Source organism: Tenrec ecaudatus, chromosome 5 (genome assembly GCF_050624435.1).
Source record: "Tenrec ecaudatus isolate mTenEca1 chromosome 5, mTenEca1.hap1, whole genome shotgun sequence".
NCBI lineage: Eukaryota > Metazoa > Chordata > Mammalia > Afrosoricida > Tenrecidae > Tenrec > Tenrec ecaudatus.
The window spans coordinates 71,837,501-71,857,038 of NC_134534.1; the positions used below are offsets into that span (position 1 = coordinate 71,837,501).

The 19,538-nt window shown below is 36.9% G+C and overlaps 1 protein-coding gene across 1 annotated transcript in view; it reads left to right on the forward strand.

Moving 5' to 3' along the window:
• ARFGEF1 (ARF guanine nucleotide exchange factor 1) overlaps nucleotides 1-19,538 on the forward strand; it is a 120,026-nt gene that overhangs the window by 72,103 nt on the left and 28,385 nt on the right. The window contains exons 19-29 of the mRNA XM_075549601.1: nucleotides 1,003-1,154; nucleotides 2,929-3,057; nucleotides 4,183-4,341; nucleotides 4,816-4,966; nucleotides 6,136-6,226; nucleotides 12,457-12,497; nucleotides 12,694-12,863; nucleotides 13,216-13,367; nucleotides 13,494-13,666; nucleotides 14,698-14,858; nucleotides 16,225-16,355. Of these exons, the coding sequence (XP_075405716.1) occupies nucleotides 1,003-1,154; nucleotides 2,929-3,057; nucleotides 4,183-4,341; nucleotides 4,816-4,966; nucleotides 6,136-6,226; nucleotides 12,457-12,497; nucleotides 12,694-12,863; nucleotides 13,216-13,367; nucleotides 13,494-13,666; nucleotides 14,698-14,858; nucleotides 16,225-16,355 (1,510 nt within the window). The remainder of the gene's footprint in view (nucleotides 1-1,002; nucleotides 1,155-2,928; nucleotides 3,058-4,182; nucleotides 4,342-4,815; nucleotides 4,967-6,135; nucleotides 6,227-12,456; nucleotides 12,498-12,693; nucleotides 12,864-13,215; nucleotides 13,368-13,493; nucleotides 13,667-14,697; nucleotides 14,859-16,224; nucleotides 16,356-19,538) is intronic.

A 19,538-nucleotide genomic window follows, 5' to 3' on the forward strand; every position in this document is an offset into this window, starting at 1 on the left:
TTCGGGGCTCATACAACTCTTATCACAATCCATACATATACATACATCAATTGTATAAAGCACATCTGTACATTCTTTGCCCTAATCATTTTGAAAGCATTTGCTCTCCACTTAAGCCCTTTGCTTCAGGTCCTCTTTTTTTCTCCCCTCCCTCCCCGCTCCCCCCTCCCTCAGGAGCACTTGATAATTTATAGATTATTATTTTGTCATATCTTGCCCTACCAGACGTCTCCCTTCACCCCCTTTTCTGTTGTCCATCCCCCAGGGAGGAGGTCACATGTAGATCCCTATAATCAGTTCCGTCTTTTCAACCCACTCATCCTCTACACTCCCAGTATTGCCACTCACACCCCTGGTTCTGAAGGTGTCATCCACCCTGGATTCCCTGTGCCTCCAGCTCCTATATGCACCAGTGTACAACCTCTTCTCTATCCAGACTTGCAAGGTAGAATTCAGATCATGGTAGTTGGGGGGAAGGAATTCTCGATAATTTATAAATTATTATTTTGTCATATCTTAAGCTGTCCGACGTCTTCCTTCACCGACTTTTCTGCTGTCCGTCCCACAGGGAGGAGGCTATATGTAGATCCTTGTAATTGGTTCCCTCTTTCTACCGCACCTTCCCTCCACCCTCCCGGTATCGCCACTCTCACCACTGATCCTAAAAGGATCATCTGCTCTGGATTCCCTGTGTTTCCAGTTCCTATCCAAACCAGTGTACATCCCCTGGTCCAGCCAGATTTGTAAGGTAGAATTGGGAACCCCCATACTTGTATTGTCCAACACTCACCTCTTATTTCCCCGAGTCCTCAGCCCCTCAACCACCTATTTGCTTTCTGTCTATATGGACTTCCCTGCTATGGATAATTTATACCTGTGGAATCATGCAATATGTTTTTTATGTTTGACTTCCTAGGTTTATTTTTAGCTAATTTCCTTAGTCAAGCCATCAAAACTGCATTTAAAAAATGTTTTAAATGGTTATAATGTTTGTTGCTTCAGATGTTGCCAGTGAAAAACAGAGAAGACTTCTGTATAATTTAGAAATGGAGCAGATGGCCAAGACGGCAAAAGCGCTCATGGAGGCTGTGAGCCACGTCCAAGCACCTTTTACTAGTGCCACACACTTGGAGCATGTGAGGCCCATGTTTAAGGTAAGAGTAACTAATGATTTTTGGTTACAGTGTACATATATATGAGTTTATTCCAAGTATTTTAAAGAGACTATAGTGGTGTGGTAAACAAAAAAGCCCACTGCCATGGTGGCATTTCTGATTCATCATGAACACAGGGTTTCCAAGGCTGTAAGTCTTTTTGGAAGCAGACAGCCTCTTCTTTCTCCCAAGGAGTTGTTAGTGGCTTTGAACACCAACTCTGTGCTTAGCAATGTATGTCTTACTTCTGAGATTGTCATGCATCGGCTTTTCACATCATCTCTCCATAGTAGCAGTAGTGCCTCAGAGATGACACAGTTCTGAGAGATTGAGTAAATATCAAAGCTTGAACTATAAGCTAGGTACTATCATGTATAGTTCTTTTGTATAAAGAATATAAATACTTCATTGTAAACTTTTAAAGTTAGAAGCAAAGTGGTTGCTAATTCTCTTTTCTGCAGTAATGCTATTACTTTATAGAGCTTTAAAATTCCAGTGGTCATTTCTATACCACACTGGTCTAACTTATTTTTCATTTCTATTACTCTAAGGATATATTATTGCTTTGCTCATGATCTTAACTAAAGCAGCAGTTGTTTTCTGTATCAGATGTGGTATTGTTATATGTGTGTGCATGCATATGAATATGTTTTGTTAACTTAGGGTTTTTAGTAGTGAAAAGTCACTTTGTTACATATTACAACTTAACCAGTTATTAATACTTCTGAGGATAAGGTTTGAGTGTTAGTTGGCATCTGCAATGTAAGGAAGAATTGTATTGAGCTATCTATTTTTAGTATATTGTCCTGCTAGGAAACAAAGATTTTATTGATGTCTCAATGTAAAAAAAAAAAAAATGTTTTTCTCCCTCTCCCCCCTCCCCCCCAAAATTTTTATTTTCAAATTTAAAAGATTTTCTTTCAGCAACAGTTTTTTAAAAAGAACAATGTAATTCTCACAAGTAGGAAGATGGTTAAAATAATTGTACTTGAAATAAATAACTAGTGAAATATCGCAAGGGGCAAAACTTTCAGACGGCAGATTCTGAAGTCAGGGTTAAAATTAACCTAATTTCAGAATATATGCTGTTCCCATTTTTATTGGTGTGAATACGTTACAGGTGTCGTGCTTAAACTAGGTGACCTTGTGACACTGTTGGATAAGTGTTGGACTGCTACCAGCAAGCGTGCTGGCTCACACCCACCAGTCACTTACCAGGAAAGAGATGGGACAGCTATCCGCTTATGTAAAGATTTATACCCTCAGAAACTATACACAGGGTCGCGACAAATCAGAATCAACTTAGTGGCATTGGGTTTGGTTTTTATTTTTGGTTTGTTTTGGGGTTTTTTAATGATAAACTGTGCCTTGGTTAATCACTGAATTTGAAATCTGGCTTTCCAAATTATGTAGGTCTAGGTAGCCATTCTACAGCTTATTCCTTGTATCTGAAAAAACCTTTCCAAAAAACTAAGCCAAGAACTTGGTTTCCTTTGTTGGCCCAGAATTTCATCAGCTCTTCTAATATTGTATAAAACTTCTGAAAAAAAGAAATTACTGTATACACTCGTGTATAAGCCAACCCGAGTATCAGCTGAGGCACCTAATTTTACCACAAAAATTGCATTAAAAATCTGCTGAGAAACTCAGCTTATACATGAGATTGCGAAATTATTTTATCATAAACTTTTGAAATGCCCCCACCCCTATCTTGTTAACATTGCTTTAATTATTGGTTGTTGCCCATAATATTTTAAATATGTACTTTTTCCAGTTGGCTTGGACACCTTTTCTGGCTGCATTCAGTGTGGGGCTACAAGATTGCGATGATACTGAAGTAGCCTCTCTTTGCCTGGAAGGTATAAGATGTGCAATCAGAATTGCATGCATTTTCAGCATTCAGGTAACAAATGTTGTCTTTGTAGCCAGTCATAAAAATGTAAATTGTTTATGCTATTATTCTTTTTTTATATGCTAATTTTTAAATATTTGACATTTAAAAACTCATTTTGATTTTATGATGGAATTTAAGTGAATTTTAACTGGTAAACTATGATGGAAGGAGGAGTATTCTGTGTTGACCTAATTAAAATTCATCATAGCCTTGTAGTTTTGGAAGAAGCCTTAGTGATATGGGGTCAGCAGTTTGAAACTACAGCTGTACCGAGGGAGAATGATGAGGTTTTCTGCTTTTGTAAAGATTTACAGCCTTAGAAACCCAAAGTAGCAATTCTCTGCTCTAAAGGACCCCCCCTCCCTATGCAATGGACTCAAGTAGATGGCAGTGAGTTTGCTTTCTTTAGGTTTTATAGTTTTGTTCTTTATAATATTAACTACTGATGAATTTCATAAGACTTTAATTCCTATATAATAATGTGAATGTCTTATGTTTTATGATCAAACCTACTGGTTCATATTTTGATACATTTATATCACTTTATAACCTTTTCTAAACCTAAGAGCAAGTTACCTTTGGTTATTTATTTAAAAGGGTTTTTGTTGTTGTTTTAAGATTCTTTTTATAGGAACCAAATATCCTATAGGTACTTTTTTCATGAAGGCTATCCCTGGTAGTAGTATATATGCCATACTTGATAATCTATTTGGCCAAATTTTTTTATACAATTCACTTCATATTTTAGTAAATGTCATGGCTTTAAAAAGCACCAGCCTAGTTATAGGGGGTAAAAATCGCAAATTTACAAGTCAGATTTCTGCTGGACCACATAGTACTTGAAATTTAAATGCTCAGTGAGCGTTTTTTAATTAGCTGCACATTCATTTAGTGTCCCTAAAGTCTCTTTTTATTTTGACTCCTACATCATCCTTAAATTTTAAGAATTTGTGACATCAGCATTTTCACCCATCTTAAAAAAAAAGAATCTGTAGTGATTTGGGTATTATATATAATTCATAAAATATCAGTTAATAATTTGTAAAAGTGTGAACAGGGCTGACCGTTAGAAAATGAGAGGTTTCTCTGCTGTACTTATGACCATCAAAGTATACAATTCTCTCTTTTATATAGCTGGAAAGAGATGCGTATGTCCAGGCACTGGCAAGATTTACCTTACTCACAGTGAGTTCTGGTATTACTGAAATGAAGCAGAAGAATATCGACACAATAAAAACACTCATCACAGTGGCTCATACAGATGGAAATTATTTAGGAAATTCATGGCATGAGGTATAAGCACTTTTTAAAATTTTTACCTTTACAACTTGGTATATACAATGAGGTAATACTAAATATTTTATCAGTAACGTACTTAAGTGTTTGGGAGGAAGTGAATTTACTTTTTTACATTTATATTTATAATAAGCACATTTCCTGATTTTTCTTTTTTTTTAATCTTTGCCCTAATCATTTTCTTTTTTTTCTTCTTTTCTTTTTTACATTTTATTAGGGGCTCATACAACACATTTACTTTTTATATTGACATAATTTGGTTGCTGTGAAATCCTTGCTCTGCACACTTTTTACTATTTATCATTGACATTAAAAGAAAACATTTTATTGAGGACTCTTCCAGCTCTTACAACAACCCATGTATCAATTGTATCCATCACCTTTGTGCATATTTCATTTTTTTAAAAATCATTTTATCGGGGTATCATGTTTTTAACACTGTTTATTTGCTTCTTTTTTTTTGTAATGAAGATTCTGAAGTGCATCAGTCAGTTGGAGCTCGCACAGCTTATAGGAACTGGAGTGAAGCCCCGGTACATTTCTGGAACAGTGCGAGGCAGAGAAGGATCTCTTACTGGAACAAGAGATCAGGCACCTGATGAATTTGTGGGTCTAGGGCTAGGTGAGAATTAAAAAAATTTTTTTTATGACATATCAAAAGCTGTCTTTAAAAGAAAACAAAAACTGTCTTTAACATGCGCATTGTAGATAGATTTGCTATAACAATGCAGTAGGATAAGACAAAATGCCCTTTGGCTAATAACTCCATCAGTAAAATGTAAGCTGAAGCAGATTATATAGGAAACTAGTTATTTCGTGCCAAGCCTGCTTTATGTAAAATGAATGACTCTTGGTCTTAATCTTCCACCTGGAAGGTGGGAGTGAAGTTCATTTTAAAATTACGTGATTTTAAGAGTAGGCACCTAACTTAAATTTGAATTGTTAGGATTTTAATTAAGGAGACCTGGTGTGTGAGTTACTATGGTAGTTCTACCAGTGCAGATGTAGACCTAATAACTTGGTGATCCAGCAGCAGGATTTAAACTACCTGAGCCACCTGTATATGGGAGATTTTGTAACATGAAAGTCTAACTTGGAACATTAAAACTACAATTACTCCAGCAAAGGAATTAGTTGGATACTATTTCAATAATCCTGGCATGAAATTGCAAGAGTTTAAATTTAAGTAGCAGTAGAAATAAGTGGATGATGTGAAAAATAGATTGGAAGTAAAATCCTTTCTGGTTTTAGTGACTTTGAATATTGAGAATCATGGAGGGGAAAAAGAAATGAAAGATGACCCCCAAGTTAGAAAAATATGGAACCATATTTTCTGAAAGATAGATACGTCCTTTGAAATTTCAGATCTTAGTAGAAATTTCCAGTAAGCTGTTATAAACAGCACTAGAGATTAAATGGCTGAAGTAATCTAGGTAAATGGTATTGGGGATCATCCTCACGAGTTAGAGTTGGAACTGGGCCAGTGCTGTCTGTGTTTCTTAAACAGTATGCCTGATGTCATGAGTATTGTGATCTGAATTCTCAGCTTCCTAATTTGTGTGATTTTGCAGTGTATGTCTTTGTAACTATGACTTACATCCTACTTCGTCTAGCTCGTTACGCTTCTTTGGCCTAGGTAAGTGTCACTGATGCCAAAGGAATTGTTCGCTCAGAGCCTTTTTTCTCCAAGTATGAAAATAATTTCAGAGATGTGTTACAGAACTATGAGTGCATTCTCTCTTCCGCTGAGTTATTTTCTAACTGAAAATGATGTTCTTTTATGTGTGGTAGTTGGAGGGAACGTGGACTGGAAGCAAATAGCAAGTATTCAGGAATCCATTGGAGAAACCAGTTCTCAGAGTGTTGTTGTTGCTGTAGATAGGTAAGCTGTTCATTTTATTCTCTTTCATATGGCTAAGATTTGAATTCTATAACATTTCAGCATTAGTAAGAAAAAAATATTCCCCAAATAATGTTTCTAATGTAATCAAAGACTTTATATGGCATACTGTGATTTAAATGGTAAAAGTATCTATAGTTTACTTTTTAAGTAATAACGTAGGAAGTATAAAAATGCACCATATTTCTATATGCAGCACACCCATGTAAATAGCACATTGCATGTAACAGACATGAAACTAATATGCAAGAGGTTGCATAAAAAAGCATGTAAGACATATTATTTTCACAAAACCATGTTTAAGATTGTAAGTTACTAATAAATACAGGGAGCTTCAAAAAGTTTTAGGGGGAAGATGGATTTAGAAGTTAGGGAACGTCTCCATAAAAATTCTAAAGCTCCTCATGCCAGTGGGCTTTTGGGAGATGGATACCTTGGTGAAAAGGAACCAACGATGTTTTATTTCTTTTTTAGAAAACATAGTCCCCTTATGATCTCTTGTGAAAATGGAATGGAATTTGTCTTTCTGGGTCCCTGCTATTTAACTGCATTATAAATAAAATTAAAGGGTTTTTCGAACAATTCTCATTATAAGTCTCTTTGGAAAGAAAATTATTTTGAATTTATGCATTGCATACATTATAGGTAGTACTATGTTTTACTTTGTTTTATAAGCAAAAATGCATATTATGGTTTCTTTAACTATGGAACTTTTGGTGTGTTTCAGAAAGTGTAAAAATGTCAAGTATATAGAGAATCTAGTTCTCTTCTGAAGATGATTTATTTCCCAGATTAATGTCCACGCAACCAAAATTTAGCATTTTATAACAGATATTTAAATGATTTTTTAAATTTACAACTGATGGAAACAATATGTTGTCATCTTTTCTTGATGACTTGGAGACTCATGTTACCATCATCATTTTACTTTTGTTAAAACGCTTTGTTTTAAGTACAAACAGAACAGTGGCTGCCCACCCTGGGCATACTTCCTGGAACAGCAGTTCTCAACCTGTGGGTCGCAACCTCTTTGGGGGTTAAACGACCCTTTCACAGGGGTCGCCCGATTCATCACAGTAGCAAAATTACAGTTATGAAGTAGCAACGAAAATAATTTCATGGTTGGGGGGTCACCACCACATGAGGAACTGTAAGACAGGGTCACGGCATTAGGAAGATTGAGAACCACTGCCCTAGAAATTTTTCCTTGAAAATTTTTATTACCACTTGCCATCCTTGTGGTGGGGAGGATGGCTTGGGAAAGAGGAGCCCTTGTGGTGTAGTGGCTGTGTATTTGGGCTGCTAAGCACAAGATCAGCTGTTTGAAATCACTAGCGTCTCCTTGGGAGAAGGCTGCGGCTTTCTACCCCGGTTAAAGAGTTAGAATCTCGGAGCCCCACAGGACAGTTCTACCCTGACCTACAGAGAAGGGTCCTGTACGTTGGAGTCAACACAGTGGCAGCAAGTTTATGGAGTGGGGGAGATACTTACTGTTTTCTTGTAACTCTTGAAGAAAGATTGTGTATCACTTGACATTTACCAGGGAATATGACCATTCCACCTACCCCAGCAGCCGTGACTTAAAAGATTTTAACTGATAATTAAAAATCGTGTACTTATCTCCCTTTTATATTAGGAGTTGTTTTATATTAGAGATCACCTTTAGGATCTAGGAGATTATTGGCACAGTAGTTATGCATTGTGCTGCTAACTACAGGTCAGCAGTTCAGAGTCCCCAACTGCACTGCAGGAGGAAGGTGGACGTTTCTACTCCTGGAAAGAGTTACCGTCTCGGAAACTCGCAGGGACAGTACTTCTTTGCCCCAAGGGCAGTGGTTCTCAACCTGTGGGCTCGACTCTTTGGAAGTTCAATGACCCTTTCAGAGGGGTCACCCGGTTCATAACAGTAGCAAAATTACAGTTATGAAGTAGCAATAAAAGTAATTCTTTTAATGTAATCCTTTTATTTGGGGCTTGTACAACTTATCACAATCCATCCATATGTCAAGCACATTTGTACATTTTGTTGCCATCATCATTCTCAAAACATGTGCTTTCTGCTTGAGCCCTTGCTATCTGCTCCTCATTTTTCCCCCCTAGGGGGGGTCACCACAACATGAGGAACTGTATTAAAGGGTCCTGGAATTAGGAAGGTTGAGAACCACTGCCCTAGGGGCACACTGTGAGCCAGCATTGACTTGATAGCAATGAGTTTGGTTTTGGTATTAATCTGTATTACCTGATCCTCCAGTGTTTGCTAGGGTAGAATTTGCTCGTTATCACTGAACCTAATTTCAAAAGTATTACTAAACTGTAGGGATAGATAGATTGTAGCCAGGTATGATTATCTTTAAACTCAAACTGTTATTTAGCATTATAGTTTTATTTTGGCGTTCTAAATACAGTTCTTGCTAGCTGTCATTGAATTGATCTCAATATATCCTGGTGATCATGCACAATTTCATTTCATTTCCAAATCTTTTTGGAAGCAGATTGCTAGACCTTTCTTCTATTTAGACCACTCCTTCTACCTTAATACTGACCCTTCTTACACCTTGGAATATTCTGAACCTATCAGAAAATATATGCAGTTCATTCAACTGCATTTGTTCGTAGCTATCTTTCAGTTAGCATCAGTCTAAAACCACAGCAGTTATAGTAATTTAGGCTGTCTGTGTGTTGCATGTGGTTTTATAGTATTTGATGCAGAATATGCAAGGGTTTGTCAGGTGTTTGTTTGTTTGTTTAATTTTGTTTTGTTTGGGTGTGGGCATGAGTATCACAAGAGGTAAGGCACCAAACTTATCTCCATCCTGCTGTTTTTTCAGGCAGTATCTTAATATTGTTGGTAGGGGTCATGGAGTTTGACACATAGCAACACTTTGCACAACAGAAGATAGTTTCTATGCCTGAGCCAATAGGTGAAACCACTGTGTCAATCCATCTCCTCATTGAAGGCCTTCCACTTTACCAAGCATAATGCCCTTCATGGACTGGACTCTCCTGACAATATGTCCAAAGTATAGAAGACTGAGTATTGCCATCCTTGCTTCTAAGGAGCACTCTGACCTTTATTTCTTCCAGTACAGATTGGTATGGCCTGTTAGCACCCCAGGGTACTTTCAATAGCTTTCTCCAGCACCACAATAAAGGCATCGATTCTTCGGTCTTCTTTATGCAGTGTCTAACTTTTATATGATGCATGCAACGAAGGATTCTATGGCTTTGGACAGATGCATCTGTGAATCTCTTGAGTGCTGCTTCCATGAGCACTGATTGTGGATCCAGGCAAGACACAATCCTTGCCGATTTCAACCTTTTCTCCATTTCTCATGTTGTTTACCTATTGATCCATTTGTGAGGATGTTGGTCTTCCCACACTTGATCTTAGCCAGAGGACCGAGAAGCGATTTCTCTTCCTTAGAGTGAATTGTAACCCACACTGAAGGCTGCAGTCCTTGGTCTTCATCAACAAGTGCTTCCAGTCCTCACTTTGAGCAAGCACATGTTAGGTTGTTCTTAATCTTTCCTCCAATCCTGATGCCACGTTCTTCTTCATAAAAACCAATCTTCTCTGATGATTTGCTCAACAATTTTAATACACACACAATTATCATGCTTCAGTCCTTTGTTTTTTATACAAGGAATGCACAATCCATTTCTTTAACTAATTTTGTAAAGCATCTAGCTCTTTTAGTATATTCAGGCTTACCTTCAAATGCCTCCATAGACCATGGTGCTCAACCATTTGGCTTACTTCTAGTGGACATTACTAGAAGTAGAGTGACCTCAGAGAGACTTCCAAAGTGAGCAAGAATTTGGATGGCCTTGCCCAGGATGCACGCTCCCCTTAGCTCCACCATCACATCACGTGTTCAGAGCCAGTATCTGATTGCTCTTGGTAGTTCTCTGTTAATTTTTGCCTTGTTTTCTCCACCTTCATCTTCCTTCCCCGTGGTGGCATATCAACTATACTTCTGTCCTGTAGCCTCTACTCTCTCTCAATTTAAAAGAATGATGACAGCAAAACCCCTTTTCATTCTTTTGGTCTTTCCTTGTTGTTTCTCCTGTATAAATTACTTTTGCCTCCTGTGGTATGGTTTGCTTACTATAGTCATTGGCTTCCATGAAAATACTTCCTAGTTCTATAAATCAGCTAATTGCTTTTTAAATGTATTTTCTAGCAACTTTTTCATGCAAGAGGGTTTTTTTTTCTTTGGGTTTTTTATGTTTATGTTTTCTGGGTTCCCTCTGTCAGTGGATAAATAGGACAGTGTAACTTTTTGGTTTTCTCCCCCCAGGTTGTAGTTTCAGCCAGATTTATTAATTATACGGACAAGAGTGGTATAGGAAATCTGAAGACATTTCTTTAGTGGGGACTAGGATTTGGGGCTATCATGTGACTTTTTTCACTTTGTCTTTCTTTTTTTGATTATTCATTCACAGGACTTGGGGAAAGATGTTGAAGGACACTGGGGTTAAAAACCACGATATATTAAGAAACATTTAAATAGTAATACTAGGAATATAGTAGTGACACAGTGGTTAAGCACTCAGCTGCTAAGCAAAAAGTTGGCAGTGTGAACCCACCAGCCACTCCACAGTAGAAAAGACCAGATGATTTGCTCCCATCATGATTTGAGCCTAGGAAACCTGATGGGGCAGTTCTGCTCTGCCACATATATTTGAACACACACACAAACACTACCATAAAATCGATTCTGACTCAAAATGATCCTATGTAGGATTTCTGAGACTTAATTTTTTATGGATACAGGCAGCTTTATCTTCTTCCTGACTCTTAGCATAGAGGAGCCTTCAAAAAATTAATGGGAGAAGGGAATAAAAGGCAGTGGACATTTCCCAAAAACTTTGTGAAGTTTCCTTATAGAGTTGCTCTCAATCAGAATCAACTCAATAGCAGATAGCAACAGTTATAGGAACTTTTTAAAACTAGAATAAATTAAAATGTTTTCATACACGTTTTGCTCAGGTAAGTGTGAGGTGTAGGTAGTGTGACATAATTGCTCAGAAGGTGGACTGTGGACCCAACTCTCCTGTTGTGAATCTTGAGACTTGTGCTTCATTGGTTCTGTAACGTTGAAGTTATTAAATATTCCTGTGCTTCAGTTGCTTTCAAATTAGTATTACAGTGCACATATCTCACAGCGTATTTACAAATATTAAAATGAACGAATATAAAGTACTTAGGATAGTGCATACCTTATACTTGGTAGCTATTACTGCTATCTCAAAGCTTAAGTATTTGAATTGCGCCTACAACTTTTTCTTGTATAAATCCTGTTGTGGACATTTAAAGTTAAGGTATGTCACTCCACCCCAAGAGTTATTTTAGACCCTTGGTTTCAACACCAGAAGGTGTATAAAAATGTTACGTTTTTAAAAAGTGGACTAGTAAGATTATGCTGAAGTCTTGGCTGAAATTTTTGAAGCATACAAAAAAAAAACAAACCTAAGTGTAGAAGGCTTAGCACTCCAAGCATTTGAATGGCCTAAGAAAAGTGTGTCGCCGTCTGGTTCCATGGTATGAAAACATTTGCCAAGGTTATACGAAATCACTTGTAAGCTGCCATCAAGGAATTTTTTTCACTGAACGTGAATTATTTATAAAAATGAACTTGTCTAATAATGCTAGCTGCCAGGGAAAATTATAAAACTTTTTCTTCTGCATTGTGCCAATTTGTTTTATGACATTGGTGTTTTTCTTGAACTACTCACCATGGGTGTTTGTAAATCTGTGAGTGCAATTGCTGTAATTTAATTTCATTCTAATAGTAATATTGAATCTTATTTTAATAATATTACTAAACACAAAGTGATATGCATGGAGTTGATATTGGGAGAACCATTTTCTAAGCCAGTGGTTCTCAACCTTCCTAAGGCTGTGACCTTTTAATGTGGTTCCTCTTCACCCACAACCATAAAATTATTTTCATTGCTACTTCATAACTGTGATTTTGCTACTGTTGGGAATAGGGCGACCCTTGTGAAAGGGCCATTCGACCCCCAAGGGTTGAGAACCCCAGTTCTAAGCTTTTGGGTAAAAAAGTTCATTTGATTGCCTAGGTTTTTTGTTTTACTTTTCATTATCCTGTTACTGTGGGTTTTTTTCCTTTAAAACTGATTTTTAAAATAACCAGTAACCCTGTCCAGTTACATTTGAACTTAAATAAGACTTTATTTCTTTCTAGGATATTTACAGGGTCAACAAGGCTAGATGGAAATGCTATTGGTAAGTGCATAGGTTGACTGTTTACAAACTGACTTTTGTGCTTAAAATTGGTGTTCTTTAATTAAAGTAATGGTGACTTTTATACTTTTTTTGTTTTTTAAAATCTACACCAGAGTGATTTATTTTAACAAAGTGGTTTTGAAGGTGACAGTTGTGGAATCTAGAGATTCTTAATGTAATTTTCTCTATATTATAGTGGATTTCGTACGTTGGCTCTGTGCTGTGTCCATGGATGAATTACTTTCCACTACACATCCAAGAATGTTTAGTCTACAAAAAATAGTAGAAATTTCATACTACAACATGGGAAGAATAAGATTGCAGTGGTCTCGAATTTGGGAAGTTATTGGAGATCACTTTAATAAGGTATTGGAATACTTACAGTATTTATATTCGTGATTATTTCCTTTGTTTCAAACATAAATACCTAATTAAGAAGGGTTTTTCCCCTTTAGAGCAATGGTATATGGTTTTGTAGTTAAATTTAGAAAACCCCTTGAATACTTTTTAATAAATGATTGCGCTAAGTTGTAAGATCTTATTAAATTACCTATTCTTCTTTTTGAGAACTATGATTAAAATATACTACTACTTTTGTAGCTGATTTTAGAATTTTCCCATTGTGGTTTCTAATTTATACTTACTCTAAACCAAAAATAAAGAATGATGAATTTTCATGGCTGATTCTAGCATTTTCTATTTCTCTTGTCATTTATAGGTCGGCTGTAATCCTAATGAAGATGTAGCAATTTTTGCAGTAGACTCCCTGAGGCAATTGTCAATGAAGTTTTTAGAGAAGGGGGAGCTTGCTAATTTCAGATTCCAGAAGGATTTCCTAAGACCCTTTGAGCATATAATGAAACGAAATAGGTATTACATTGTTAAATTGCCTAAAATCAGAAAAGTGCCATATTATTTTCTCTAATAGGGTTAAAAAACAAACAAACTGAAGAACTTTATCTCATGCATATGCAAACATTTGTACTAACATTGTAGATCTCCCACCATCCGAGATATGGTTGTACGATGCATAGCACAGATGGTTAATTCTCAGGCTGCTAACATTCGTTCTGGATGGAAGAACATCTTCTCTGTATTTCATCTCGCTGCCTCTGATCAAGACGAAAGTATAGTGGAACTGGCATTCCAAACAACAGGACACATTGTCAGTGAGTATTATATTAGCCATGTTTAAGTTTTGAAACACTTTCACAAAGTTGAAGGTTTTCAGAAAGATGAACTCATGATATATTTTGGCCTATAAAGAGTCTTGATAATACTGTTGGCTGAGCACTAGGCTGCTAACCTCAAGATTGGTGGTTGAAATCCACCAGCTGCTCTTGGAGACACAGGAAGTTAGCTGCTCCCATGCAGACCTACAGCCTTTGCATTGTTATTTAGGGTCAGTTTGAGTTGGAACTGAATCAATGACAGTGGGGTTTTGGTTTATTATAGTCTTTAAATTCACCGAGTTTTTCTTGGAAAACCACAGTAAATAATTTTATTAACATTAACATGTATTATATGTCAAGAGCTTTTAACTTTCACAGCTGAATAAGATGAACGCCCTTTTGATATATAAGGAAACATCAGCACTCAGAAGTAATTACAAGGTCACAGAACAAGCAGATGATGGATTTAGCATTTAAATGCAGGGAACATAAGAACAAAAAGCCTTTGTTTTTCACTATGTTTTATAGCCTCCCTTGACATTAAATGAGCATGAAATACTAAGGATATAAAGCATGCTTGTGTAGAAGATGATCATCTTTACAATCAAGAATAACTTTGTCAAAACTATGATTTACTAAGTTAAGTGCTTGCTTGAGGAGGGCAAGTATTGTGCTGAGCATTCAGCCTATATTGTCTTATGTGGCATTTAGAACTCTCACCCTTTTATATGTGAAAAATGCGAGATACAGCGTGATTAATTAATGTATTCATTCAACAAATGTCTAATCAGTTTGTAGCATATGCCAGGCAGTGTATTAAGCGCTAGGCTTGTAGTGTAAACAAAACAGACATGTTTCCCTGCCCTCACTGCTCCAGGTGGTAGAGACAGTCTTGAACTCCATATCTGTGGGATGTCAAAGCTCTTCATAACCTGTAAGAATTATAACGTCCACCTAGGGGTTCATATTTTCATAAGATTAAATATAATTTTAATATAATTATTCTGATACATTTTTCTGTCTTTCAGCCCTTGTGTTTGAAAAACACTTTCCAGCAACTATTGATTCATTTCAGGATGCAGTGAAGTGTTTGTCTGAATTTGCATGTAATGCCGCCTTCCCAGACACAAGTATGGAAGCAATTCGACTTATTCGCCATTGTGCAAAATATGTGTCTGATAGACCTCAGGTATAACGCAATTTAGTAAACAAAATATTTACTGGTTACTTGTTTGTCTGAAATCTAGTTTATCTGGAAATAGAAAACATGCAGCATTTTTCCATGAGCTTTAAAAGAATCTAAGCTTGATTCTGAGTTAAAATAGCTGATTATAAGAGCTCACATTTATAGAAGTATTTTTCTGAATGTTTCAAATATATTAATGTGTTTAATTTTCTCAATAGTTTTCTGAAATTGGTAATGGTACTAGCCCCATGCACTTCTCAGATGAGGAAACTGAAGCACAAAGTAGTTAAAAGTTTGCCCATAGTTGCAGGCCAGGAACCCTGGTGATGTAGAGTCAGTTTGGGGTTGGGGTTGCTAACTGCAAGGTCAGTGGTTCAAAACCACCAGCTGCTCTGCTGAAGAAAGATGAGGCTTTCTAGTCTGTAAAGTTTTACAGTCTTAGGAATTCATAGAGGCAGGTCTACCCTGCCCTAGAGAATCACTGAGTTCAGATCCGCTCGATGGCAATGAGTTGAGATTTTTGTTTGTTTTTATGTTTTTGTAGGTCTTTTCTGGGAGGTGGGGAGTTAGGGGTGGGACAAACTACAGGGCTGGCGGGCAATGGGGGCTAGAGTACTGCTTCATATATGCTAGCACCCTGCAGCCCCAAAGCCAGCTGGCTGACTGTGAGGAAGGATAAGATTCAGTTCAGTAGGTGATGGTTGAATTAGCAATCTATATCTGAGTCTAAATTTGTAACTGTTGTGAGGAGAAATGATACATCATAATTTAGTAATAAGTTATTTTACTATATACTAGTACGGACCAATGGGGTATATAGTACTTTTTGCAAAAATCAACTCATTATATCTTTATACTTCCCAGTGAAGTTAATGTAGCTTCCTGGTGTCATCATCATTTGGAACGATAATGAGAGTCTCATTTAATGAGATTAGTAATGCAGGAAGGACTATGTATAGATGGTGCAAACGGTTTACACTTGACTGCTAACCGCACACGGTGCTTCAAAATCATCCAGCTGCCACATGGGAGAAGGCTTGGTGACTTGCTTTCACGGAGATTACAGCCCTCCAAATCCTAGGAAATCGTTTTACCTTGTAGCACATGAGGTCACTGTGAGTCAGAATAGACAGCATTGGGTTTGCTCACTTTGAATAATGCAGAGTGGTGTCAGAATTGAAGCTAGTAACCAACTTGGGTACAAGCACAGTCTCCTTAAGGCAATTCTCTTTAGAAATTATGAAATTGCTCACTTTTAATTTGTAAAGCATTTCGTTTGTTGGGGTTTTTTTAAATTTATTTGCTTTTTGAGAAATGATATGCCTAATGATACATTTTGTCTTTAATAATCCTACCTTTCTTCTTGAAGACTTTCAAGGAATACACAAGCGATGATATGAATGTGGCGCCTGAAGACAGGGTGTGGGTGAGAGGATGGTTCCCAATTCTCTTTGAATTATCCTGTATCATCAATAGATGCAAATTAGATGTAAGAACCAGGTAACAGTCAGTATTTGTAATTAAATTTTGAAGGATTTCTTTTAACTTTAATCAAACTAACTTTCCTTATGTGAACACAAGTTATGCAGTTGACAATGGTAATGTATCTTATCACATGTATGTTAGCACTTTAGTAGACATATTTGAAGGTGTTAAATAGAACAGTAAAAAATAGAAATACGTTACTTTTCCTTAAAATTTCATTTTGACCAATTTTGAGTTTTAGCTCATAAGTCCATTTGTTATTTTACACATTGTTTTTTTTTTCATGTTTCCAGTTAGAAATTAAAAGTTAGTAGCAAAATTAATTTTATTTCCAAATAAATGATAGAAGAATTTTAAATTGTACAACCTTTGTGGTTTTTAGGTAACAGTTTCTCTTTGAATTCGAAACAGTAAAATAATTGTGAGTAGTACAAGTCTGTTGAAAAGAATTTAACTCTTTCAAAAATATTTTTGTTAACATAGGAGGCTTCAACTGTTCGTGCAAAAATTCTTATTTTTAAATTATTTTTGTCAGCAAACTTTCAGAAGCCCCTGTGTAGTCTCTTTGTTAAAACTATTATGGTAAAAAAAAAACTATTTACAGCTTATGAAACAAACATTAAAGCATTTTTCACATCACAGTTCCTTCCCCATAGTATAAGTTTTCTCATCCTCCACTGTTGACTGCCAAAATTGAAATGGCTGATACCTGTCAGCAAGCATTTGAGCCCAATGTGAGTTCCATTGTACATTAGTTATGTTTGTTTTGTTGACAGGAGGAAGGGTTCCACAGCGGTATTAAAATCCCTTTCAGAATCTTGCCTTTCAAAAGAAGCATCAGTCCTTTAGAGATAGAGCTTTACTGGATTTTTTTTTAATTATAAAAGTAATACATACTTGAACAAATCAGATGATAAAAGTTTAAAGAATTTATCTTTCTTCTGGACAAAACAGTCCCCTCTCCCCACTGCCTCCAAGCAAGGTTAAGTTGGTCTTATAACCTAAGAAACGCCTCACATTTATGGCACTCTTGTGGTGTAACAACTCTTGCAAAGCAGGTAGTCCAAAATAAGTCTCAAATCTAGAGAATTTATCATAGAATTTAAAGGATTAGAGTATTCATTTTGCGTTTTAGGCCTGGTGGAATGTTCAATAAACCTTTCAGAAACGTAATGTTAATTCAGCTTTCAATGGCCTCTAATTTATGTAAATCTAAATTACCTTTGATTTTCAGCTTTCAAATGTCTGCTACTTCAGTGGAGTGACTGGCATACCAAGACTAACATAACTTGGGTTTATAAAGCCAGCGTATACACACTGCACCTTGCTCTGGTTTATCAGTGGAAATCTGTCTGAGGGGACCTCTACTTGCATACTTAGCCTGTCCTTGTATGGAACCAAATGCTACTCAGCTTTCTTTCACCGCAAACCATGTTCAGACAATGAGTGTGTTCTTACTGGTAAAAGGGAAGAAAAATCGCAGTAAATTTTGTTGGATGAGAGCTTTTGATCTCCCTGCTGTGCCTCAGGATTTATGAGCTGTTATTTAAGTTACATCACAGTCATTTCACATCGCACCATAAAATACAAAGAAATTTCATAAACATTTTCATTTGATTTCCCAAAACTATGGTTGTGGAAACTGCAATTAGGGTTATACTAGGACTCCCAAACCATTTTTATTCTAACCTGTACCAGCTACTGAAGTATTGCTTCAGGGGTCAGGGGGTGGACATTTTTCTAGCAGTACACATCCTTGATGATTTCTATGGATCTCTACATTTGCTTTGGGCCTGGAAAGCAAGGTTCTCCCCATCTTCTTTCCCCAGCCTTGGGAGGTAGCATTCAGTTGCATGGAAGGTCCAGGAATAGACTTTGAGATTATTGTGAGAGAAAAACTATGTTTCTGGGACTGAGTGGTAGATATTTATGAGGAAGTTCTCCTGAGGAAGCAGTATGACTGCACCTAGAGCAGTTTTGGTACCGCTACTGCTTGTTCGTTAGGAAGCTGTGGTTAGATAGACTAGACTGGTGTGAACTTTCCATACGACCCAACTGCTTCAATGTTACTTTATGCAGACTTCTCGCAAATAGTTACTGTGTACCAGGCATATACTGAGTCTGTGTGTAGTATCAAATACACTAGACCAGGTTCCAGTATTTATGGAATCTGTCCAAGAATCATGTGGTTTGACTTCCTATCCGACTTTAGGTAATATTTGTAAATTGAAAATTTTCTGTAGTTTACTGAAGAAAAGCAAAGTAACAAAGGAATAAGGACTCAGGAAAGCAATTTCAAGTTGGAAGTTTAACACTTTTCAAACACCAGTGAGTGACCATGTTCCTATAGCAGTTGGTTCCTTCAGCAAATCCTCACTGTGTACCCCTCGATGAGGGCCTCAGCCCTGGTGCCTTGTGACTCCTGCGCCCACGTAGCTTATATGCTACTTGTGTGGCAGCAGCATATGAACAAGGTTCATAGTGTTAGTTAAAACTCCCTCTAATTTTTGTTTTGAAAACATTTACTGGTTGGGTGAAAATATACAGAGCATATTAGTTTTCCATTCAACAGTTTATACACATTTTTCTCAACATCAGGTATAGAGTTCGTGTCTTCTTCCTACTTCCTCTTCAGATTCCATTTCCATTCGTCCTTTCTTCCTGCCTTCTGAACGTGGCTTTTGAGCAAAAGCTGCATTTTTGTCTGGTATGGTTGAAAGTAGCAGAGTACGGTCCTCAAGGGTATTAATATTCACTTTATAGGCATGTCTGTAGGGAGTCCTGATGGTGTAGTACTTATGTGTTGGGCTGCTAACTACAAGGTCAGCAGTTCGAAACACTAGCTATTCCTCAAGAGAAAGATGAAGCTTTCTACCTGTAAAGAGTTACAGTCTTGGAAACCCACAGGAACATTCCTAAAGGATCACATTGACTTTTGGGAATTGGCTCAGTGGCTGTGAGTTGGATTTTTGTTTGTTTCTTTGTTTGTTTGTTTGAATGAGGGCTGTTTATTGTTTGGCTGAAAGGTGATTACAGGAGGTGAGATTTTTTCTTTGCTCTGCATGGAGAAAGAAAAATGGCAACTAACAAGTTTTTAAGGTGCCAGCCCTATTCACCAAAGTAGGATGGTAATCTTTATGAACTGTGTTATGCCAAGACTGTGCTCCTACACTCCCAAGCGTAGTAACTCAGTTCTAC